This window comes from Aotus nancymaae, unplaced genomic scaffold (assembly GCF_030222135.1).
Source record: "Aotus nancymaae isolate 86718 unplaced genomic scaffold, 86718_ANA_hifiasm-v0.15.2.pri h1tg000020l, whole genome shotgun sequence".
Classification (NCBI taxonomy): domain Eukaryota; kingdom Metazoa; phylum Chordata; class Mammalia; order Primates; family Aotidae; genus Aotus; species Aotus nancymaae.
Genome location: NW_026988432.1, coordinates 27,349,125 through 27,374,823, shown reverse-complemented (window position 1 = coordinate 27,374,823; position 25,699 = coordinate 27,349,125). Strand labels below are relative to the sequence as shown.

The 25,699-nt window shown below is 42.2% G+C and overlaps 1 protein-coding gene across 2 annotated transcripts in view; it reads right to left on the bottom strand.

The window, feature by feature from the left end:
• Window positions 1-25,699, bottom strand: part of MYO5B (myosin VB) — a 390,752-nt gene that overhangs the window by 221,099 nt on the left and 143,954 nt on the right. For both annotated transcript variants that reach the window (XM_064379193.1, XM_012440811.2), the window contains exons 2-4: window positions 20,128-20,238; window positions 7,341-7,512; window positions 3,832-3,976 (exon numbers count right to left, since the gene is read on the bottom strand). In XM_064379193.1, the coding sequence (XP_064235263.1) occupies window positions 3,832-3,976; window positions 7,341-7,512; window positions 20,128-20,238 (428 nt within the window). The remainder of the gene's footprint in view (window positions 1-3,831; window positions 3,977-7,340; window positions 7,513-20,127; window positions 20,239-25,699) is intronic.

The following is a 25,699-nucleotide window of genomic DNA, read 5'->3' as shown; positions in this document are numbered from 1 at the left end:
AGTTTTTTTTGAAACTCCATCTAAAAAAAAAATGTTTTCATTTCTCTTGTGTGCATACCTAAGAATGGAACTGCTGGGTCATGGGGGGATTTTTGTTTTCAAAAAACCATCAGACTATTTGCCACGGTGCTTGCACCAATTTACATTCCCACTAGCAGCGTGTGAGAATTCTAATTTCTCCACATCCTTGACAACACCTGTTATCATATCTTTGCTTGTGGCCATCCTAGTGGGTGTAAGGCAGTCTCTTGTGATTTTGTGATGCCTTCTCATGCCCCACTTCTGAGGTTATGGTCCATGACTCCACCCACCTAGAGGCCGCCTTCTCACTCTGTGCATCCCACCAATTCATCAAGACCCAGCTAAAATCCTAGTTTTCTTGGGCCATCTGTGACATCAGGTCTCCAAACTCACTTTAAATGACACTGTGGGACAGTTTCTATTTATACTTCCTGCAGTTACAGGCTTCTAGGCCTACGTACGTCTTCTCTCTCCCACCAGACAGTGAGCCCCTTAAGAAGCAGGGTGAGGTCTTGCATTTCCTAGTGGCCAATACTGAGCCTATCAAATAACTGATACTTCATAAACATTTACTGATAATGATTTGATGGAGGACCTGAGGCTGGAGTTGAGGAAGGTAAAAATGAGGGAGTGGGCCTTCTGGGTCTCAGACGGGAAAGGAGGAGTAGAAAGCATAGAGCTAAGCAGTGGAGTCAGCCCCTTCCCCACAGGGTTCTCATGCAGAGGACAGAATTCATGAAAATGATGTGTCATAGGATTTTAACACTCCCTTTTTCTTCACTGTGAATCCGCATTCATCCTCAAGCCCAGACTTGGTGAGGAGAACAGAGATAGGGACAGTGAACCAATGCTCTTCTCTTACTGGTATCTCCTCTAACTTTCCTCCAGCACTAGGAATGCTCTCCTGGAACACTTGCGGGGTGGGTGTGGGGGGAATAAAGATCTATACTTAGCCCTCCATGCTCTCACAGAGTCTCCCCACACACTTAGAGCATCAAGAGTCCCTGTGTGAGCCACATCAAGAAAGAAAATCCAGCCCCTGGTGAACCAAGAAAAAGAATCACTGAGTCCAAGGTCACATGAGTTGTAGTCTCCAAAGACTGAAAACTATTAGCTTTAGTGTCTTACACCTCTCATTTCACCCAGCTGTTAGGAAAGCTCAAATTCAAAGTACACTGTGCTAGTCTATGGCTACTTGAACCACATAATTATTTCAATGACTACAGATGAGTCAGAAAAAGCACAACAGACAGTTGACAAGTACCATTGAATGAATGTGTTCTAGTACTTGAAACTGACAGAGAAGGCCCACACAAGAAATACAGTAAAAACTTGTCCTGCATCTAACCAGTAGGTCACCCTTCCTTCTTGGCTCAACAGATTCTGCTGGGGCTTCCAATGTACATCTCAGATCAATAACAGAAACCCTGAACTGCTGACAACAGAACTAATTCAAAAATACCTCTTGGCCAGGCGTGGTGGCTCACACCTGTAATCCCAGCACTTTGAGAGGCCGAGGTGGGTGAATTACCTGAAGTCAGGAGTTCAAGACCAGCCTGGCCAACATGGTGAAACCCTGTCTCTACTAAAAATACAAATATTAGCCAGGTGTGGTGGAGAGCACCTATAATCCTAGTAACTCAAGAGGCTGAGGCAGGAGAATCACCTGAACCTGGAGGCTGGAGGTTACAGTGAGCCGAGATCGCGCTACTTCCTTCCAGCCTGGGTGAAAGAGTGAAACTCTATCTCAAAAAAACCAAAAAACAAAATAGCTCTTCCCTGTGGCCACATGTGCTGGTCTTCCTATTTCTAATGCATGTTCATGAGCAAAAACTGCACAAGAACTTCAGCAAAATTATTTGGCTACACCCTGGGACCCAGTGGGTAAAACAAGTGTAAACCTTAAATCCTTAAAGAGAACCCTTAAGGAAGCAATCCCAGTTCAGCCTTAACATCCAAACTCTCTACTGTCAAATTCATTACCCTCGGGCAAGACAGTATTACCACCATCACCCCCAACTCCCACACATCCCCTTCCCCATAATGAGTGCAAAGGTCCCAAGCAAGTGAAATAACCCAAGTGTAGGGTAACCATGGACCCAGCTTCAGGCATGGCAAGGAAGAAAAGAGGAATCTTGTCAAAAGGGTCTGCAGGGTGGATAGAACTAGAAGATTCTCAAACCTACAGGGGTCCACAAGCAGCTTTGATGAAGAATAGAAACTTCTGACTTATCTAAGTGTAATGGCTAAGAGAATGGGATAAAAGCAGCCAAATGTGAAGGCCAGCCATGACAGGACAAGTCTTAGCTGTCAGAGCTGTCGGCATGGTACAACATGGTGAGAACCAAACACCTACCTTCTGTTTCAGAACATAAAGAAACCATCTTCTAAAGGAGGACAGAGTCTCGCTCTTCTCACATGAAGCGCATGTAGACTCAGCTGAATAGATTTTTCCAAAGCACGGAATCTGTTCAGTCCCCAGGCCTCCCTCCTCTGTGCCATACCCATGGCCTCCAACAGAAAGTCATGTGCGGCTGCACACTGTGCAACATGCTAATGCTCATTCTTCTCTCACACAATCTTCTCCTGAACCACACACCACTGGGTAGGAGGTGCACATCAGTGAGTTGTCTAAGCTAAGGGACTCCTGGTTGAGCCCTGATAGCTGATTAATATAGTGTATGGTCTTTCTTTTGGCATGAGAGAATAGCTCCGCACTTAGGAGAAATAAAACAGTTACAGATCATTCTGTGTATTAGATTTTCAGCTCTTCAATCAGTGCTTATTTTGAATACATCACTGAGTATGATAATGAAGCATACCTTTTATATACTGATCTCTACAGCCAGCAATAAAACACTATAAATCTGCAAGGAAGCCCATAAAACAGTCTTCCCTTGGGGAAACTTTCACTGGGATGAAAATGATATCCTGAAATCCACTGAAGCACAGACCACCTAGAATGGGATTCTCCTCCCCGCAAAATCACAAACGCCTTTTACTAAATTAATCTAAATAGCTTTACTTCTCCAAAAAGACTTTGCTTTGCATGTTGCCAGCTCCATAAGATGTTCTCTAGAGGTGACAAGAAAAATTTGGCTGAAAGAATCTATCATTTTAGCATTAACTGAGACCTGCATTTCCCCCAAAACATTGATAAAACTATCTTTCCCTACTTTATGCTGAAGTTACAGCCCATCGCCCAACCCATTTTCTGATGAAACAGATCTGCTGTTTTTCAGAGTGAAAAGAATAACAGCAATAAGGAGGAGATATACTTAAATGTCTAAACAGAGCTCCACTTCCAGGCTAAAAACCCCACACTGCTATGCACAGCTGCCAATTTGAAACTTCAATTTCTGCCCCCAAGTGCTTGGCATCTCAAGAAGTTGTCAGGGAGTCCTGGTTTCTTCAAAAGGGAGTCTTCAGTGAGACTATCTGTAGATCAGGCTGGGGTAAGTGAATGAAGATGCTATCAAATGAATTATATGATACCATGAAGGGAGGAAAGGGGCCAAAAGGAAGTCAAAGAGAGATGAAATACAAGGGATTTATTCCATTGCTCAAAAATAATAATAAAATAAAATAAGTCTAAAGAGTCACTGCTCTCCAGGTCTAGGTTCAAGTTCACTGCAATAAGATAAAGACATGAGGAAATTAAGAAAAGAACTTGGGCTGCTTTATTTCCAAGATGTTTCCTCAATCCCAGTCTCACCACCTCACCATGAGTGTCAGCTGCAGAAGAAGGTAAAAACTCCCCTTCCACCTGCTGACTACCCAGGAGGACTTCTGGGCTGAGGACACTCTCACCTGGCCATCTGCTTGTAGGCTTCTTCTGCCACAGCAAAGATGTGGGGGTCCATGTCTCCCATATTTTGGCCACTGTAGGCATAGATGACATCTTGTCCATAGATTGGCAACTGTTCATAAGGATTAATGGCAACAAGCACGATACCTGCAAACAGAGGAGATGGTCAGAGTCAGACAGCACAGTAGCCACCTGGCACCAGCTCAAGGCACCCACCCATTCATACACACACCAAAAATCAACGAGTGAGAGGGCAGCAGAACCTGTCTTAACCATCAATCAGCTCAATCAAGGCTCATCTGTGTGCTTCAGGTCTCCAAATACCTTACAGCCTGGAATAAGTGCACACACACACACACACACACAGAGCCTGGAATGCACACACACACAAATGCTAAAAAAAAACACTGAGTTCATAAAATAGACATGTGCAAGGTGTTCCAGGATCAGAGAGAAGAGGATATATTTAATTCTACCTGTATATATTAGAGACTTAAAAATCCATCTCAGAACTAAAATCTGGGAAAGGGATTATACATTTTCTTATTTGTACATTGGTTATCTTAACTAAAATACAAATAACATGTGGACAGTGAATACAATGTACGTATCTTGAGATCTAACCTCAGCTCAGCCAATTACTATGTGATTTTTGGCAATTAATTAACTTCTCAGTACCTCAGTTTCCTCAACTATTATATAAAATGGAGATAATAACTGCGTTTATCTGGGACATCCTAAGGAAAAATGATGAACTGAGCAAGGAAAAAAGCCAGGCACAGTGGCTCATGCTTGTAATCCCAGCACTTTGGGATGCTGAGGCAGAAGGATCGCTTGAGGCCAGGAGTTCGAGACCAGACTGATTAACACAGTGAGACCTCCTCTCTACAAAAAAAACTAATTAGTTGGGCATGGTGGCAGGGGCCTGTAGTCCCAGCCGCTCAAGGAGGCTAAGATGAGAGGATCCCTTGAGCCCAGGAGTTTAAGGCTGCAGTGAGCTATGATGGCGTTACTGTACTCCAGCCTGGGTGACAGTTTTTGGTTAAAAGAACAAAAAGAGAACACTTAAGACCAGTGCCTTGTATGGTAAGCACTGCATGTTTGCTATTTTTACTATTATACTTTAATTTCTGTGGTACGTGTGCAGAACGTGCAGGACTGTTACATAGGTATACACATGCCATGGTTGTTTGCTACATCCATCACCCCATCATCTACATTAGATATTTCTCCTAGTGCTATCCCTCAGCTGGCCCCCCCACCACACCCCTGCTATCCCTCCCCTAGCCCCCCACTCCCTGACAGGCCCCAGTGTGTGATGTTCCCCTCCCTGTGTCCACGTGTTTTCATTGTTCAACTCCTACTTATGAGTGAGAACATTCAGTGTTTGGTTTTCTTTTCTTGTGTCAGTTTGCTGAGAATGATGGTTTCCAGCTTCACCCATGTCCCTGCAAAGGACATGAACTCATCCATTTTTATCACTGCATAGTATTCCATGGTGTATATGTGCCACCTTTTCTTTATCCAGTTTATCACTGATGGGCATTTGGGTTCCAAGTCTTTGCTATTGTGAACAGAGCCACAATAGACATACGTGTACATGTGTGTTTATAACAGAATGATTTACGATCCTTTGGGTATATACCCAGTAATAGGATTGCTGGGTCAAATGTTATTTTTTTATTATACCACATCTCATCTTTTTTTCCCTTACATCTGTGTCCCCTAAAGAATGCATTGCAATGATTGAGTCAGTAAATGTGTGTTGACTGATCAATCAGGAAATACTATAAGGTTCAGATGATCTTTTATGGATGGGTGAGGCAGGTTGATATTGGAGCTTATAGAAAGAAAAAAGTGTGAATTTGATCTTTCAGACGAAACAGAAACATGCCCTTTTCTTTCCCATAAGATCACATTCTAGATGTCAGAAGACCCACTGGTACAAAAACCAGAAACTTTCCCAATCACTTGGGGAGGAGAAGGCAATGAAAAGGCAGCTGCTAAGATGGAAGTCTCCTACATCGTGTTCCATTCTGGCATTTGAAAAGAGACGCTGGGAACATGTGTAATAAACCAGAGTATTCCATGTAAAGGGGAAAGGGCTAGGGGAGAAAAAGACACTCAAGTCCTCTTGACAGAAGTTTGCCTGAAAAGACCAAAATATAAGGCCCAGAACCCTGATAAATTCCACGAATGTGGCTAATCACTTGGAGAATCCTCTTAGGAACAGCCTCACATGTTCTGCTAGTTAATGAAGTTCTATAAGATTCTAAACCATGTAGCATGCAATTCAAATTTCCAAACCATACCCTGAGGCCATGTGTTTTCTTTAAACACCCTGGCCCCTCCAGAGCAGAATCTAGTGCTTCCTGGGTGACTCAGACTTCTGTGCCACTCAGTCACTCACAACAGTTTGCACTGGAGGAGTCAAGATGCATTTGGATAAATATGTACAGACACCAGGACATCTTAGAGGGGATTCCTTTAAAAACAGAAGCTGATGGTCGCTTATCTTTTTCTCCTAAAATGGGAGTCAAATTTTAAAAGTCTTCTTATTGAAATAAACATCTTATTAAAGGCTCTGATAATTGACAGTTTGTTTCAAATAAAACTCCCACCAGCAGTTGGAATGAAGGAGCTTTTGGGAAACCACAGTTCTCAAGCACTGAAATCAACCTGCTATTTATAGCTCCTGAAATCTGGAAGAAAAGCTCACCCTAGCGGAGTAGCTAAACTACCAATTCCAAACCAAAGTGGAATATAAAAGTGAAAAATTCCCTGAGCTCCTGAGGTGTCACTTATGACAATGAGCAAGACCAGAGGGGACATGCCAGGTGTTTCCTCCCAGGACAAGACCACAAAGGAGCCATTCCCACAAAGGAGCCTTGCAGCTGAATCCCCGACCAAATCCTCAATTTGCCTCTCAGACAATGGTTCATAGGGTTCTATTTTTGCTATGCCACTTAGCAATACTCTTTTAAAAAGAAAGAGAGATCAGAATTTGAGATATAGGAAAGGAGAAGTTTTAAGAAAATCAAATGTAATTTCAGGATTTTTTTAAAGTATGTTAATGAATTTGGCTAATTTGACAAATATTCATCTGGTGTTACATCTGTACAAACAGAGGCAAGTGGGAAGATCACAGAAAAGCAGGCTTTTCAAGCAGAAAACAAAACAAGGGATTGGTGCCGAGAGCAGGCACCCAGCTCAGGCACGATGCTGTACTTACTGCTCTCCCAGGACTCCCAGGACTGAGCTAAGCCAGTCGTACCACATGGTATGACCCATTTCTTCTCTGGTTGATCCATGATTAACACCAATCATCCCACAGAGACTGGGGCAGCCTAATTAAGCCACATTCACTGATTGCAAACCTTTCAAGGGTCTCAGAGGAGAGGTACTTACAAATGAGAGAGTGAAATGAGGACTCCTAAGCATTTGAGTTGAGCAAGTCTAAAGCTGGTAAGCACTTTCTAACACATGCAGCCAACAGATGCCCCCCACTTACCACAGTAAGTGTAGATATGGTTGGACTCCAGGAAACGGACCTTCAAATTATGCAAAACCGCAGGTTCGTGAAGATAGCTAAGGGCAGTCAGGTCATTTTCACCCACCAAGATATCTGGATTCCGTAAGAAGGGCAGCTGGTTGCGCTGTACATCAATTGGGTATTCCAGAATCTAAAGACAAGCAAGTAGCAGACACAAAAAGGCAGTTATGAAGCGTTAGGTCTGTATTCAATGTTTTGTCTTCTTAGCTGGAATCACCATCTCAACATGATAGTGAGTGATGAAGATAAATAATGCTTTAAAGAAAGACAAGCTGAACAAAATACCTGTGTTCCCGTGAGGGACCAGCCCAGATGGAAAATTTGCTGATAACATAACCCCAGGATATGAAGGTAGATGACTGAAACACACAGCTCAGAAAACATAACCAGGTTTAAGAGAGTTTTCTATTGCTTCTTAAGGGAAAAATAATAAGTCTTTAATTTCAGTTGCAATTGGAGTGCTGTTCTTTCTTCCATCTAGAAAAACTTCCTTGATTGGCCCCATTTATTGTTCGTGCTTCACACACTCTCCGCCGTTAACCAACACACTCCACTTTTATTTGGATCACCTTGTATCGAACTGCCCTCTGTAAGCAGACTCAAGTTGAACCATTTGTGCATATATTTCTCCCCAACCTAACTGCAAGCTCTTCTAAAGCAGTAATTGTGCTTTCATCAAAAGTATATTAGGAGTCTGAGATGTATATGCATAATCAGGGAGCAGGATTCTACATTTAAGGTCAAATAGGTCAAATCTCAGATGCGAGTTGTTACCCTTGTATTCTTAGCACTTGGACAACATTAAGTACTCAAAAATGTTCACTGGATACATTTGTAACTCAGTACATGTATGTACACATGTACATCTGCACACATAATTTATAAGAAGGCAATGGGGATGTTTTTAAACAAACAGGAGAAACTTGGCTGTGGCTCACCCTGTTTTATCTGAGTGCTAAGATTCTTATGGTATTCTTAAAAATCTTCTGGGATACTTATAAAAACTTTCCTGAGTCCAACTTACTCATCAGGAAATCTGAGGCAGGGTTCAGAAACCTGAAATTTAAAATACATTCCCCAGTAATTCAGGTGGCTTTTAGATCATATTTTTAGAATTTGTTTTACATAAACCTTTTAGGAAATTCTATGGACAAAGACTCAACTTACTGGGGTAACAGTCAATGTTTAATATAATATAAATATCAATGTTCCTCCCACTCCATTTTTAGAGGGACTTGGTTATCAAATCTTAAGGTATATTAATAAACCCAGCAATGAAAGTGCTAAGATAGGCAGATAAATGAAGTGTAGTAGATTCAGAAATAAACACAAGCACATAGAGAAAATCTGTTTGTGATAATGTTAAATTGCAAATAAAAGGTTAAAAGGAACTTTTCAAGTAGTATTGTTAAGTAAATTACCTAGCCATTTAGGGAAAGAAAATTGGGCCAGTATTCTTATTCTATCTTGCCAAAATAAGTTTAGGTAGAACAAACATAAGAAACCAAAAAGAAAAAAATCAGTTTTAAAACTGGGTAAATATTTGTGTAAGTTTTGGAAGGAAGAAGTTTTGAAGAATGATGCAAAAGCCAAAACCATTTAGGAAAATATTCATAAATTTGACTATAATTTAAAACTTTAAACCTATCGTAAAACATACCACTTGCAAAGTTGAATAGGAAAAGGGAAAGGGGACAGGGATTCTACATTATACGATGAAATTCCTAATCTTAATATACAAAAAGTTATAAGAAATCCAAAAGAAAACCAACACCCCAACAGAAAATCATACCTAGAATACAAATCACAAAATAACACATGAACAGATGAAAATCTATTCAACTTAATCAGTAACCAAAGAGATGCAAGTAAAAGATTATCAGCACTCTTATCAGACTGACAAGGCCCTAAGAAGGAAGAGGGTGAACAAACCGGTCCACTTGTGGGGGCAGACTGGTTTACCCTCTCTAGAGAGCAGCAGGCAACACCTAACTCAGAATTTTTTATCAATGAACTCTTCTTCCTTGGTCTCATGAAATGATTTCACAAGTGAGCAAAGACATGAACAGTGAAAGAAAAACCTATATGGACAGTCAGGCAGCTACCCACACCATTCTTCTGAGTTAAAAAAAGAAGTTTGCTATAGGAATGAAGTTTGTAAGAGGATTCCCTTTATTTAAAACTATATTAAAGCCTAGACTGATGTTTGTGCAAAATATCATTGGTTATCTCTGTTAATGGGATTTCCTTTGTCCAGTTTCCTGTTTTTCCTTTTTATATTAATGAAGGCTCTTTTTGTGAAAAGGTCTTTTATTTAAACTTTGTTCATACAGGAAACTAGCGAACAGTTAACTATCATGTAGACAACGTAGAAAATTTTCCGAAAGGTGGGAACAAGGAGAAGTGGAGAATGTCCAAGGGCTGATTTTTATTTCATTCTAGAGTTGGCAGCCTCCTTCATCCACTGTTAGTGATATCACCAGGATTCTAATCAGACCTCCTTCCCCACAAATCATCCCAAAGGCACCTTGGTGGAGATGTCTGCAGATCTGAGGGAGCACAGCTGCCCTCCTCTCCTGGGCTCTGCACCCAGGTCAGGAGGCAGCACAGGGACCGTCAGCTGCAGAGCCACAGAGCTCATCTTGCCCAGCCACTCCTCCTTCAGATTAGAAAGCCGGGACCTGAGCCCAACGGCTTCAACTGCTGAGGCAGAAATGCTGGCCTCCTCTCAATTCTCAGAGGAATCACTTTGACTCTCCCCTGAAGAATATAAACTAGTATAACCACTATGGAAAATAGTGTGTAGATTCCTTAAAGAATTAAAAGCAGAACTACCATTTGATCCAGCAATCCCACTACTGTGTATCTACCCAGAGGAAAAGAAGTCATTATATGAAAAAGATACTTGCTCACACATGTTTATAGCAGCACTATTCCCAAATGCAAAAATGTGAAACCAACCCAAATGACCATCAATCAATGAGTGGATAAAGAAATTGTGGTGTGTGTGTGTATAATGGAATACTACTCAGCCATAAAAAGGAATGAATTAATAGCATTAGCAGCAACCCAGACTGGACTGGAGATTATTCTAAGTAACTCAGGAACAGAAAACCAAACATCGTACCTTCTCACTCATAAGCAAGAGCTAAGCTATGAGGATGCAAAGGCATAAAAATGATAGCGTGGACTTTGGGGACTCAGAGGGAAAAGGGTGAGGAATAGGAGACTACAAATTGGGTTCAGTGTATACTGAGAGACGGGTGTATCAAAATCTCACAATTCACCGCTAAAGAACTTATTCATCTAACCAAATACCACCTGTTCCCCAAAAACTTATGGAAATAAAAAATTAAAAGAAAAAGACTCTCCCCAAAGCATGCTGAAGCAAACCCATATGCAGTTTTGTGAAAATTACTGACAAGCCAGGTGGTATTGGTTTCAGTAAAACTGATAAGGAGTAAAAATGCCCAGAGCAGCAAAAAAGGGGTGGGGGGGTGCTGCAAGCTCAGTAGCCAAAGCTGTGGATTCTTGGGTGTGTGGACATCCAGAGGGAAGGCAGAAGTGAGAGACCTGAGAACAGATTTTTTTGTATAACAGGAATTTGATTCTAATACTGCTGCTGGTATCTGGCATTTACAGCTAATATAGTTTTATTTGACATCTAAGTGGTTATGACCGTGATTGGGGGCCATGAACTTTCCGGCACAAAAGATTCCATCCACTCCATAATAACTGGGCCTTTAGAGGTGAAAAGGAGGCTAAATGTTAACACTTATCACAAAATTAATGCTTAGTTACCACTTAGGGTGGCCCTTGGCTCCTTTCTGCAACTAGGAGCCGGGAATCAGGAACAGATAGAGGTTCCCAGTTGGTCCATGCCTGACAAGCAGGACTAGACCAGTGAGAGTGGCAGGAGGCCTAGAGAAGGAACTGGTCTACCCCTGAGCTCCCCAGTAGGGTAGCCCCTATCCCCATGTGGCTATTTCAGTGAAATTAATACAATTAAATTCAACTGAAACCTCAGTTTCTCAGTCACACTAGCCACTGTTAATACAAAGTGATTGAGGCAGGTCTCAATTAACAGAGGTTTGTTTAGCCAAGGCTGAGGACGCAGCCAGGGAAAAATACCATGCAGGAACATCTGCAGCCTATGCTTTGTCCAAGAGGGTTTGGGAACTTCAGTATTTAAAGGGGAGAGAGCAAGCAGGAGGGGAAAAAGGAGGGAGAGGGAGGGCGGGCAGTGAGACAAATGGTTACATTCTTGTGAGGCTCTGGTTAGCCTCAGTAAATCCATATTTTACATGTGGAAAGAGGGAGAAGACGAAAAAGTCCATTGTGTATTTATCTCAGGGCAGGCAGAGGGATGATTTCTGGTCTTGTCCTTGTCCTGTACCTGTGAAGATAAGCTAGTAATTGACATTGTCATGTGAGAGTCAACAGAACTCAGTTGTGTAGGCCTAGTTTATAGGAGTGATATGTACCCTGGAAGATTTAGGGACTCAAGAAATTTCCTTGTAAGCAATTTGTGAGGGAAGCCATCTGGGGAGATAATGTGGTCTTCTATCATTGTGGGAACAAGGCTTACAGATGAGGCTGTGACACAGGGCTGCAAAATTATAGCTTTTTGGAAAGCAGTATTATGTGACTCAGATCCAAAGTTTAACTTTCCCTTTGGCACAGTGAGTTTGGGGTACTGAGAGTTTTTCTTTTTGAGACAGAGTCTTGCTCTATTGCTGAGGGTGGAGTGCAGTGGCGTGATCTTGACTCACTACAACCTCCGCCTCCTGAGCTCAAGCGATCATCCTGCCTCAGCCTCCCGAGTAGCTGGGACTACAGGTATGCACCATCACACCTGGCTAATTTTTGTATTTTTGGTAGAGACAGGGTTTCACCATGTTGCCCAGGCTGGTCTTGAACTCCTGAGCTCAGGTGATCCACTCGCCTCAGCCTCCTGAAGTGCTAAGATTACAGGAGTGAGTCACCACGATCCTGGCCTACAAGAGTTTATTTTCTTTCACATCATATTTTAAGGGTCCAGTAACTACATGTAGCTAATGACTGCCACATTAGACAAGTGAGATACAGAACACTGTGCCTCAGCCAATGTTCTGTTGGAAGTGCTGGCCTAGACTGTTCTAAGCTCTATGGGCCTTCGATTCTATATTACTTAGTAGGTGCTCAAAAATACTAGTTGAGTGAAGTGTCTAATTTCATTGATAACTTCTCCCATACCTCAATCTATGTCTGTGCTACATAGTACAACAGCAAGATGGTATAATCATAAAAACATCTTTGAATGACAACTCCCAAAGGTTTGGAACAAATCATCATCAAACAGTGGACAAAAGGAGAAGAAAGAATTGGTTTTATTATCTACCCATGGAACCAGAAGATCTAGAAAAAAAGATATGCTAGTAAAAAACAGGGTTACCAGCTGGCAAGCACTTGGTGTTGACCCAGAGGTAGAAACAGCACCAAATAGGAGTTAACCCCTGTGTTCAAGTCCTGGTCCATCAAATAAAGCAGCGGCTCTCAAACCTCTTTGCACACTGGAATCCCCTGGAGAGCTTTTAAGAAAGGTAACCGACATCCCATCCCAACCCAAGATTTTGATTTAATTAGTATGGCTGAAACCTAGGCTTTGCCTGCTCTCCAGGGGTTTCTAATGCACAAAGTTGAGAAAAACTGAACCCAAGTTCTGTAAGGCCTTGAGCCCATCACTTGACTTCCAGGAGCCTCAGTTTTCCTAATTGTGAGATGGGAAGCCTAGTTTCGGTAATCTTCATGGGTCCTTCCAACTTCATTAGCTGAAGGTTTTTAACTGAGGTCCATGGATGCAGGGGTTTTCTCATTTGTGAAATTATAACAGCTATCCTGTAAGAAAAACAAAGTTAAGGAAACTATATTCCCAGGTAAGAGGAGACCTCAAAGCTTAAGTCCACTTACCCTCACTACAGTGGCAAGCCTATGGCTCTAGGTTCATTTAATATGGAGTAAAAGGTTATTTTATGCTATGTCCTAGACAAGCATAAAAAACACAAACAATTAATGACTGTTCTGCTGTGTCTCATTCTCTAACAGTTCTGTGTTTAAGTTTTATCTTCGTCTTCTCCAGTGTCCAGAAAGCTTATCCTCCTTAAAGAGAACTTTCTTCCTCTCGTACCACAAAGCACAACGCAGGCACTCAATTACTTAAAAAATAAAATACTCTGATTTATGTAACCTTCCCAATTAGGAAAAGTCAGTTAAGTCATGAGGAAGTAACAAATTAACCCTGAAACGTTAGTGGCTTAATACCACAAAGGTCCATTTCTCATTTGTGCTAGATGCTCAAGGCTGGCTGGTACTGAGGCTCTCTCTTTAAGGTCATGCTGACACCAACATGCTGCCTGACAGTCACCAGGCAGAGGAAGAGAAGAGCACAGCAAACTCCTGTGGATTCTTCTCTGCTTCCACCTGAAGTGATAGACATCAGTTCTACCTAGAGCCCACTGACAAAAGTAATCACAGGGTCCCACTGAACTGCAAGGGGGCTAGGAACCATGTCATCTCTGCCACCCTAAGTGTTCCTGCTTTAAGAAGTCAGCAGGAAACTCAGAGGTAGTATCCAAAAGGGTTTTAAAAAGAGTGTGGACCAGTCGTGATGGCTCATGCCTGTAATTCCAGCACTTCAGGAGGCAGAGGTTGGTGGATCACCTGAGCTCAGGAGTTCGAGACCAGCCTGGCTAATATGGTGAAATTCCCTCTCTACTTAAAATACAAAAATTAGCTAGGTGTGGTAGTATACACTTGTAATCCCAGCTACTCGGGAGGCTGAGGCACAAGAATCTCTTGAACCTGGGAGGCAGAGGTTGCAGTGAGCTGAGACTGCACTACTGCACCCCAGCCTGGGCAACAGAGCAAGACTCCATCTCAAAAAAAAAAAAAAGAGTGTAAAGTTGGGGGACTCAGAGATTTAGATAAGAAGGTAGGTGGAATAGCATGAAATATCCCACCATGGTCACCAGTGTTTTTCATATTCTAAACCCTATATTGTATATTTTCATTAAGTTGGACAGAAAGTTCACAAAGGTATAGATATGTTATTTTTACTGCTGTATAACCAGACCCTGGCACATCATTGCTCAATAATAATTAATTTTAATTAATGAACGATGAATGAACAGTGATGCAAGTAATTAAAAGAAGAAAAGTGGTCCATAAATGAAAAGCTGCTGATAAACTGCTTGGTCGACAATAATTAAGAAGTGTGAATTATAAACAAGATTACAGCCGCATAAAAACATGGAGTCAAAGTTAATCTTTTGACTTTAATTTATTACACTGCTTACACATTCTGTTAGAATCATGGAGCCTCAGTTTAACTCTTAACTTGGTATATTCCAGCAATGAACAGACCACACCACTTTCCTTATGGGCTTAAACCTGAGTTTCTCAGCCTTGTCACTGTTAACACCTGGGGCCAGACAGTTCTCTGCTGTGGGGGTGCCACCTTGTGCATTACAGAGCACTGAGAAGCATCCCACTAGATGCTAGTAGCAAATCCTTTTCATGACAGTTTGACAACCAAAAATGTGCCCAGACGTTGCCAAATGTTGGGGGCAAGGGTGCCAATTGCTGCCCCACTCCTCTGTAATCTGAAGCAGCTGGGCAAAGCATCCTAACCTGGGGGGAGGGGAGAATTAGCAGGAAAAGTAGATCAATGACAATAAATTAGGAAGAGCTTCAAGAGTATCCATCTGCAGACGGATGGTAGTGATGGTGGCACAACAATGTGAATATACTAATGCCACTGAACTGTACACGTAAACACGGTGAAAATGTTGAATTGTTACGTGTATCTTACCACAATTTTTTTTTACACTTTGAATCTTTAGACAAGATCACTAATTATGGTGGTAGCAATATTACCAGCAGACAATAATATGCAATATTATACTTTGTTAAAACATTTTGTGTATGTACAATATAACCATGATAAGTGAGCAATTGAAAGCAAGGCAAAGATAAAAAGAAAAATTATTAGGAGACCCATAAACCAGTATTATGATAAATAAGAACTAAAATGTCCAGCTAAAAGAAGTAGTAATCAAGCTCTACCTCTAATAAGAAGCTTTGCTGGTTCCAGAAGGGTATCCTCAGACACTGTTCGCTCTCTGGTTTCGCCAGATGTGTGCACAGCAGGGACTTAAGCTGCACTGAGTTGACAAGAGCTCTGCGTTCTCAAGGTGGATGAGTCTGACTGCACCAATGTGCAAGGACAATAGTCCCAGTGGTTCTGTGAGACTCCAGCTTCTTGATGTAAGGAACCATGTTTGATAGGTCCTTGTAATAATGTCTAGATATGTTCAGTACCATCCTTAGACCTGAGCAAGAGGGACCTCTTCCCTGGCCCTGTGTTGCAGAGGGCTTTAAATATCACAAAATGTAAACTTAGTAAAGAACACATGGTGTGCCTCTGTCCTTGGGATCAACGGTCATTGCTATCGCAGCATGACCTGCAGTGCTCACCACCACTCTGGTGACTAACACCTTCAGACCCCAGAGAAATGCTTCTCCACACCTTGTCCTGTGTTCTTGAAATAAGACAACAGTGCCCAGTTGCCTTGAAGGTTCCTGGGTTGTAACACTGCCAGTAGTGGAGAAATGGCGCTTTGGAGGATGGGGAAGAATCAGGTAGCAAAGATGCTTAGGTAAAAGCAAAGAAAAACTCATTATCTTTCCTTTCAGATAGTACATACAAAAGATTCTTGCATAATGGATTATCATTTTCTAGTTGGGCCGATGGTCCAAGTCCCTTCTTCTCCACATGGTCTTGCCATGGTTCCAGGGGTTCTAAGTTTTCGCTACCCCTGCAATATGACAGAGGAGGAACACTTTGCAATACTGAACAATTCATATTACTCTTATGTGTTTACACATATGTGCAGGTATAACACGCCCAAACCAAGACAGTGATTCTGTATATTGGCAGCTGGATAGAGATTGAATAGAACTGCAACTATCTTTATTTTTAAAATATTAAATATTTTAAAAAATTCAAATTAAAAATATGAGATTTAAATAATTTGATAAAATATACTTTATTTAAACAGATGGAGGGTTACATTCTCTTGCCCTGGCCCTCCAAATGTTAGGGTGGGCTTGGAAATACTGAGACAGTACAGTGTGTTACTCTTTGAAAAGCTCACATGCTCCCTTCTTCCTCTCACTCATGCTAAGTCAGGGCCTTCCCAGAGGGAGTACTCACCATCAAGGTGGATAATAGATACTAGATACAAACTCAGTTGGAAAATTAAATTTTAAATCGTGGAAACAAGGAGAGTTTTCCCTGCCACTAGAGGGCAGGAGTCAAGCAGTCAGAAACGGAGGTTGGGCCAGGGAGAAGGCCTGGCCTGCACAGAGCTCTGCTCCAGGCAGAGCATACGGAAGGAAGCCACTTCATCACCAAGGTCCGCATCCCCTGAAAGCCTGATTCACTCTAAAAATAGTCTGGTGCTCAGAGTTGGCACACCTAGATACCTTGTACCCATTATGGCTTTGGGGAGAAAAAGGTCTAAGATGCTATTCCCCCAGGACGTTTACCATCTTAGTGACTTTAATATGAAACATCTTACATATGCCAGGTGAAATAAGCCAGACACAAAAGGACAAATACGGTATGATTCCACTTCTATGAGGTACCTGGGATAGTCAAACTCAGAGAGACAGAAAGTAGAATGGAGGTTTCCAGGTGCTGTGGGGAGGAGAAGAGACTGGTAAGTTGGTATTTAATGGGAGCCAAGGGCCGGGCGCAGTGGCTCACGCCTGTAATCCCAGCACTTTGGGAGGCCGAGGCGGGTGGATCATGAGGTCAAGAGATCGAGACCATCCTGGTCAACATGATGAAACCCTATCTCTACTAAAAATACAAAAAATTAGCTGGGCATGGTGGCGCGTACCTGTAATCCCAGCTCCTCAGGAGGCTGAGGCAGGAGAATTGCCTGAACCCAGGAGGTGGAGGTTGCGGTGAGCCGAGATCATGCCATTGCACTCCAGCCTGGGTAACAAGAGCGAAACTTGGTCTCAAAAAAAAAAAAAAAAAGGGGGAGCCAAGTGTCAGTTGAATAAGAAGAGTTCTGAAGGAGGATGGTGGTGATGATTGCACAACAATGTGAATTTTGTTGTACTCATTTGCTGCTAACTGCCACTGAATTTTACACTAAAAATGGTCAGCATGATAAATTTTATGCCACATATATTTTACCACAATAGAAATGAATGAATAAGCAAAAGCAACAGTGAAAAACCCTTTTAGAGGCACAGACAGAAGCTTGACTGTCTTGAAGAGAGAACAAGTTTGTAGGTAGGTGGAAGGTCCTGTCACAAGTCAGAGGTTAGGAATATCATTGTCTTCCTGGAAGAGACTCTAACTGATGTTAATCCTTTGCTGATGCAGTGAAACCCACACTATTGAGCTTCAGGGGGTGGGAGGATACACGAGGTTAGAAGAGGCTGCTGGGGCAGATTTTCCAGCCAGCATAGTATACCACAGATCATTTCAGCTTCAGAGGAGACTCTCTGCAAGCATTCAAAGTCTGGCCACGTAATTTCTGTGCTCCTACCTCTAGTCCACAGCTCCGCCAAGTCACTCATAATGACAGCTCAGAGCCAGCTGTGGACAAGCCACTGCCCATGAGCAACCTGGACAAACTCAGACGTTCAGAGCCCATGATTTCTCGAGAGCTGCTAATCTCCAGTCCCAGGTTTCTCTGCCAATTACATGCTGCCCGGCCTTGTAGCAGGGGAAGGAGGCGATGGGGTCTGGGCAGCTGCCAGGATTAGTCATGCAGGGCCAAACTCATTTTCAGCAGGGGAGGTGAGCATCTGCTCTGTTTTAGCAACATGGCAGATCATTCCTCACTACCTCGGTACAACTTTTTAAAAATACCCAGCCACTTGAAAAGATCAACTGAAATGAAATCTGCTGGAGTAAAGTAAGACACACCATTCGAGTGGGTGCACTAATTTCTTTTTTTTTTCCTGGGCGTGGGGTGGGAAGTTATTCAACATGGTAAACATAATTCCATCTGTCAGGAGTTGTGCTTCTCATTTCAACACCAAGAGGCAGTTAGTGAAGGCTGCCTACTAGGAAGAGGGACATGAGGGGTGCACACCTTGGTACAGACGTTTTCGAACAAGCTCATGTTCTGGGTTTACCAAGTGGTATGCTTAAGCTGTTACAAAACAGAAGTTAGTGGTGGAATGTTCAAGCAACTGGTTAATCACCAGCCACCTAGAAAAGGAGACAAGACTGAGAATAGGCAGGAAAAGATCAAAGGACAGAGGATATGGTACACACTCTTAGTGCTGTTGGCATTCAGAGAGGAAACAGTCACTCCATCCCAAACCTTTTCTCCAAGCAATGTCTGCGCTGCAGCGCAAACTCAATCTGTCCCACAGCCGACTCTTAATTTGTTACCAACCACTTTGTTCCAAACCTGTTTTTCTCCCAGTCGTCTCCCGCACAGTAAAGCCTGCAGGAATTACCTCTGCCTGCATCCTCAGCCTGAACCCAACTGTCCCCTTCCCTGACAGCTCCCAGATGCACTGGCCTCCTTCCCTTTCCTGGAACACAACAAGGTCTCGGGGCTTTGGAACACACAGCTCCTGCTGGGACTCTCTACTCTTGATCATCACACCCCGAATCTTCCATGGCCAGCTCCTTCTCAAAACCCCCTCTTCTCCTCAATAGGAGTCCCAGTTACTCCGGGGACTGAGGCAAGAAGAGGATCACTTGAGCCCAAGAGTTTGAGGCTCACCTGGACAACACAGCGAAACCCCATCTCTTTAAAAATAAAAAGCGTAGGTTCCTTTTCTCTCCCATACTTTATGCACTTGCTTCCATGCCTACTGCCATTTATCACTACACTTTGTCTCACTCTTGTGTTCATGTTCACTGCTCCGCTTTATCACTGAGCTACCTGAAACAGCAGGGCCACAACTGCTCACCCATCTGCCCCCTAGGACCTGGCACAGCATATAGGGTGAGCATCCATTATTTGCGAAATGTACCAGTTGCAGAGGCAATGGTCACAAAAGGCTCATGAGAAAGGAAACTAAATCAGACATTTTGGGAGGAATAGAATTTCATAGATACTACCTTGTCTTCCATTTGAAAGAAACAGCCTGAAGGTCAAATAATAAAAAATGCTCACTACAGCAGCTAACCACATACGAAGCACTTACGTGCCAGGCACTATTTTAAGTACCTGCCACATATTAACCCATCTTATTCTCAAAACAGCCCTAGATTAACTAGCGCTCCCACTTTACAGATGAAGTAACAGGCACAGAAAGATTGTAAACTGATGTAAGATCACAAAGCTAGTGATGGCTGAGCCAGGATCCCAACCCAGGCAGGCCGGCTCCAACCACTGAACCCTGCAGGGACCCTTGTAGCTCCTCTCCCTCGCCTCCTAGTGAGGCCTCAACCTCCTGTTCCCTCCACCCCACTGAGAAGACTCCTGCCTTGGCCACCAATGACCTCCCAGCTGCTAACCCCAATAAGCACTTATTTTTTTCTGTGACATGCGTAGAGCGGCTTCCAGGCTTAGCACTTTCACATTTATTGACAGCAACAGGAAAGAATCTAAGGGCTCAGGTGCTCCAACGTCCAGGGAAAATACCAGCCCACAATGTACTATCTACCTCCTGTTCCTCACACACCTGAGCTCCCCACCCACCACAGACTCACTCTTACCGTTTCATCCTCCAGTCTGAGCTGCAGGCTCTTATCGCCTTCTTTGTAGTCCTTGGTTAACTCAGCTGAGCGCCACACTTCATCAGGGTCAGGGATCCAGACCCTCGTGCACTGAAAGATTAAAACAGAAGAAACTTAGATACAGAACAAAGCTCTCAGGTTTCTAAATGTGTGTCACTACCTAGAAAGGGCCCATCCGGTGAATGTCTAAAGCTATCTGCACACATCTCCCCACCTTCTCATTTCAGGACACAATGTGATCTGATACCACGATAACTGGGGAATAACTCACAGGACCGGTAGCAAAGGACACATTTTAGATGTCAAAAGAATGTCGCAGATCAATGAAATTAAAATTCTACCCAAGAGACTGCTGAGCCTGCATTTGGTTATATACACTAGATATCGCACCATTATCTCAAAAGGTGTTACAAAATAGTGAAGTCAGAGGGAGTTATTTAGCAGTCTGCAAACAAACAAAACAACACAGGCAAAAGCCAAGATGGTATAGCACATCTTCAGAGCCTGGGAATCTCTGCTCTGATATTCTGCATTCAGAGACAAAGTCATTTTCCTGCAGAAGTAAAAGAAAGTGGTCAGCAAGTAGAAAGCATATTTAAGTATTCCCAAGTTGTCAGCCACCTCAATTTATTTGTGTACTCTTTTTCTTTTTTTTCAAATGGGAACCCAGGCAGGGTTCTCTGTTACCCAGGCTAGCATGCAGTGAGTGGTGTGACCACAGGTCACTGCAGCCTCCAACTCCTGGCCTCAAGTGATCTTCTCATCTTGGCCTCCCAAAGTGCTGGGATGACAGAAAGGAGCCACTGTGCCTGGCCTGTTTGTCCCTTCTCTCAGCCACAAACCCAAAAATTTCACTCACCCTCCCCAAGTAGCTATCCTGATTTGCAGACCAAGTCATTGAATGGGGCCAAGTTCTGACAGGAAAGAACGCAGACCTTGGTAAAGTAGTAATATAGGATCAACTGTCAGTGACTTGCCCAGCACATTCTTAACACAACCTGGGGGTTCCCAGCCTTACTTGCAGTCAGAATCACCTGAGGAGCCTGGAAAACATCAATTCCCAGCTGCACCTCAGACCAACTCAGTTGGGATCTGAGGTGACATAAAAGCTCCCAGAGGACAGGAAGCTTACCTAGCAACCTGAAGGAGTCCATAGAAACTCAGTAGCACCTCTACAGGCAGACAAGCAACCTCATCAACCAGCTCCCTGATCACAGATAGCTAAATCAACAAAGATGGGGGAAAAAAAACAGCGCAAAAAAGATGAAACCATCAAAGACCAGAACACCTCCTCTCTTTCAAGGGATCACAACTCCTCAACAACACGGGAACACAACATGACTGAGAAAGAGTGTGACTAATTGACAGAAACAGACTTCGGACAGTGGATAATAACAAACTTTTCTGAGCAAAAGGAACACGTTCTAACTCAATGCAAAGAAACCAAAAACCTTGAAAAAAGGTTAGATGAAATGCTAACAAGAATAACCAGCTTAGAGAAGAATATAAGCAACTTGATGGAGTTGAAAAACACAGCAAGAGAACTACGTGAAGTAAACACAAGTTTTAATAGCCAAATCGATCAAGCAGAAGAAAGGATATCAGATTGAAGATCAACTCAATGAAATAAAAAGAGAAGGCAAGACAAGAGAAAAAAGACTGAAAAGAAGTGAACAAAGCCTCCAAGAAATATGGGATTATGTGAAAAGACCTAGTCTACGCTTGATCGGTGTACATGAATATGACAGGAAGAATGAATCCAAGCTGGAAAATACTTTCCAGGATATCATCCAGGAGAACTTCCCCAGCCTAGCAAGGCAGTCCAACATTCAAATCCAAGAAATACAGAGAACTCCATAAAGATACTCAAGAAGAGCAATCCCAAGGCACATAATCATCAGATTCACCAGGGTTGAAATGAAGGAAAAAATGCTAAAGACAGCCAGAGAGAAAGGCCAGGTCACCCACAGAGGGAAGCCAATCAAACTCACAGCAGATCTCTCCACAGAAACCCTACATGCCAGAAGAGAGTGGGGACCAATATTCAACATCCTTAAAGAAAAGAACTTTCAACTCAGAATTTCATATCCAGCCAAATTAAGCTTCATAAGTGAAGGAGAAATAAAATCCTTTGCGGACAAGCAATTACTGAGAGATTTCATCACCACCAGACCTGCCTTACAAGAGCTCCTGAAAGAAACACTAAGCATGGAAAGGAACAAGTACCAGCCACTGCAAAAGCACACCAAAGGGCAAAGACCAAAAGTGCAATGAAGAAAATGAGTCAGCTAACGGGCAAGAAAACCAGCCAGTAACAACATGGCAGGATCACATTCATACATAACAATATTAACATTGAATGTAAATGGCCTAAACGCCCCAATCAAAAGACACAGATTGGCAAACTGGATAAAAAGTCAAGACCCATCAGTGTGTTGTATTCAGGATATCCATCTCACATACAAAGACACACATAGACTCAAAGGGATGGAAGAAGATTTACCAAGCAAATGGACAACAAAACAAAGCAGAGGTTGCAATCCTAGTCTCTGATAAAACGGACTTGAAACCAACAAAGATCAAGAGAAACAAAGAAGGGCATTACATAACGGTAAAAGGATCAATCCAACAAGAAGAGTTAACTCTCCTAAATATATACGCACCCAACACAGGAGCACCCAGATACATAAAGCAAGTTCTTAACGACCTAAAAGGAGATCTAGACTCCCACACAATAATAGTGGGAGACTTCAACACTCCACTGTCAATATCAGACAGATCAGCGAGACAGAAAATTAACAAGGACATCCAGGCCTTGAATGCAGAGCTGGATCAAGCAGACCTAATAGACATATACAGAACGCTCCACCCCAAATCCACAGAATGTACATTTTTCTCAGCACCACATCACACTTACTCTAAAATAGATCACATATTTGGAAGCAAATCACTCCTCAGCAAAGGCAAAATAACAGAAATCATAACAAACAGTCTATCAGACCATAGCACAATCAGATTTGAACTCAGGATCAAGAAACTCACTTAAATCCGCACAACCACTTGGAAACTGAACAACTTGCTTCTGAGTGTCGACTGGATAAACAATGAAATGAAGGCAGAAATAAAGATGTTCTTCAAAACCAATCAGAATGAAGACACAAATTACCAGAATCTCTGGGACACCTTTAAAGCAGTGTTGAGAGAGAAATTTATAGCAATAAATGCCCACATGAGAAACAAGGAAAGATCTAAAACTGACATCCTATCATTAAAATTGAAAGAGCTAGCAGAGCAAGATCAAAAAAACTCAAAAGCTAGCAGAAGACAAGAAATAACTAAGATCAGAGCCAAACTGAAGGAGATAGAGACACAAAAAACCCTTCAAACAATCAATAAATCCAGGAGCTGTTTTTTTGTAAAAGATCAACAAAATAGACCACTAGCCAGACTAATAAAAAAGAAAAGAGAGAAGAATCAAATAAATGCAATAAAAAATGATAAAGGGGCTATCACCACTGATTCCACAGAAATACAAACTACCATCAGAGATTACTACAAACAGCTCTATGCACACAAACCAGTAAACAAGGAAGAAATGGATAAATTCCTGGACATTTGTACTCTACCAAGACTAAACCAGGAAGAAGCTGAAACCCTGAATAGATCAATAACAAGGCTGAAGTTTAGGCAACAATCAATAGCCTACCAATCAAAAAAGTCCAGGTTCAGACCAGTTCACAGCCAAATTCTACCAGACATACAAAGAGGAACTGGTTCCATTCCTTCTGAAACTACATCAAATAAGACAAAAAGAGAGAATCCTCCCTAACTCATTTTATGAGACCAACATCATCCTGATACCAAAACCAGGCAGAGACTCAACTAAAAAAGAAATCTTCAGGCCAATATCCATGATGAACATCGACACAAAAATCTTCAATAAAATACTGGCAAATCGATTGCAACAGCACATCAAAAAGCTTATCCACCATGATCAAGTAGGCTTCATCCTGGGGATGCAAGGCTGGTTCAACACATGCAAGTCCATAAACATAATCCATCACATAAATGGAACCAAAGACAAAAACCACATGATTATCTCAATAGAGGCAGAGAAGCCCTTTGACAGAATTCAACAGCCCTTCATGCTAAAAACTCTCAATAAACTTGGTATCGACGGAACGTGTCATAAAATGATAAAAGCTATTTATGACAAACCTACAGCCAATATCATACTGAACAGGGAAAAGCTGGAAGAATTCCCTTTGAAATCAGGCACTAGACAAGGATGCCCTCTCTCACCACTCCTACTCAATATAGTATTAGAAGTTCTAGCCAGAGCAATCAGGCAAGAAAAAGAAATAAAGTGTATTCAATTAGGAAAGGAAGAAGCCAAACTGTCTCTATTTGCAGAGACATGATTCTATATTTAGAAGACGCCATCGTCTCAGCCCAAAATCTTCTCAAACTGATAAGCAACTTCAGCAAAGTCTCAGGATACAAAATCATTGTGCAGAAATCACAAGCATTCCTATATACCAATAACAGACAAACAGAGAGCCAAATCAAGAGCAAACTACCATTCACAATTGCTACAAAGAGAATAAAATACCTAGAAATACAACTAACAAAGGATGTAAAGGACCTCTTCAAGGAGAACTACAAACCACTGCTTAAGTAAGGAAGGAAATAAGAGAGGACACAAACAGATGGAAAAACATTCCATGCTCATTGTTAGGAAGAATCAATATTGTAAAAATGGCCATACTCCCCAAAGTAATTTATAGATTCAACGCTATCCCCATCAAGCTACCAATGACCTTCTTCACAGAACTGGAACAAACCACTTTAAACTTCATATGGAATCACAAGAGAGCCCACATAGCAAAGACAATCCTAAGCAAAAAGAGCAAAGCTGGAGGCATCACATTGCCAGACTACTACAAGGCTACAGTAATCAAAACAGCATGGTACTGGTACCAAAACAGAGATATAGACCAATGGAACAGAACAGAGGCCTCAGAAGCAACACCATACATCTACAATCATCTGATCTTTGACAAACCTGAGAAAAGCAAGCAATGGGGAAAAAGATTACCTGTTTAATAAATGGTATTTGGAAAACTGGCTAGCCATGTGCAGAAAGCAGAAACTGGATCCCTTCCTGTCACCTTACACTGAAATTAACTCCAGATGGATTAAAGATCTAAACATAAAACCTAACACCATAAAAACACTAGAAGAAAACGTAGGCAAAACCATCCAGGACATAGGCATAGGCAAGGACTTCATGACTAAAACACCAAAAGCAATGGCAACAAAAGCCAAGATAAGCAAATGGCTATAAAATTCAGAGCTTTGTAAAGCAAAAGAAACAATCATTACAGCGAACTGGCAACCAACAGAATGGGAAAAAATCTTTGCAGTCTATCCATCTGACAAAGAGCTAATATCCAGAATCTACAAAGAACTAAAACAGATATACAAGAAAAAAACAACACCATTCAAAAGTGGGTGAAGGATATGAACAGACACTTTTCAAAAGAAGACA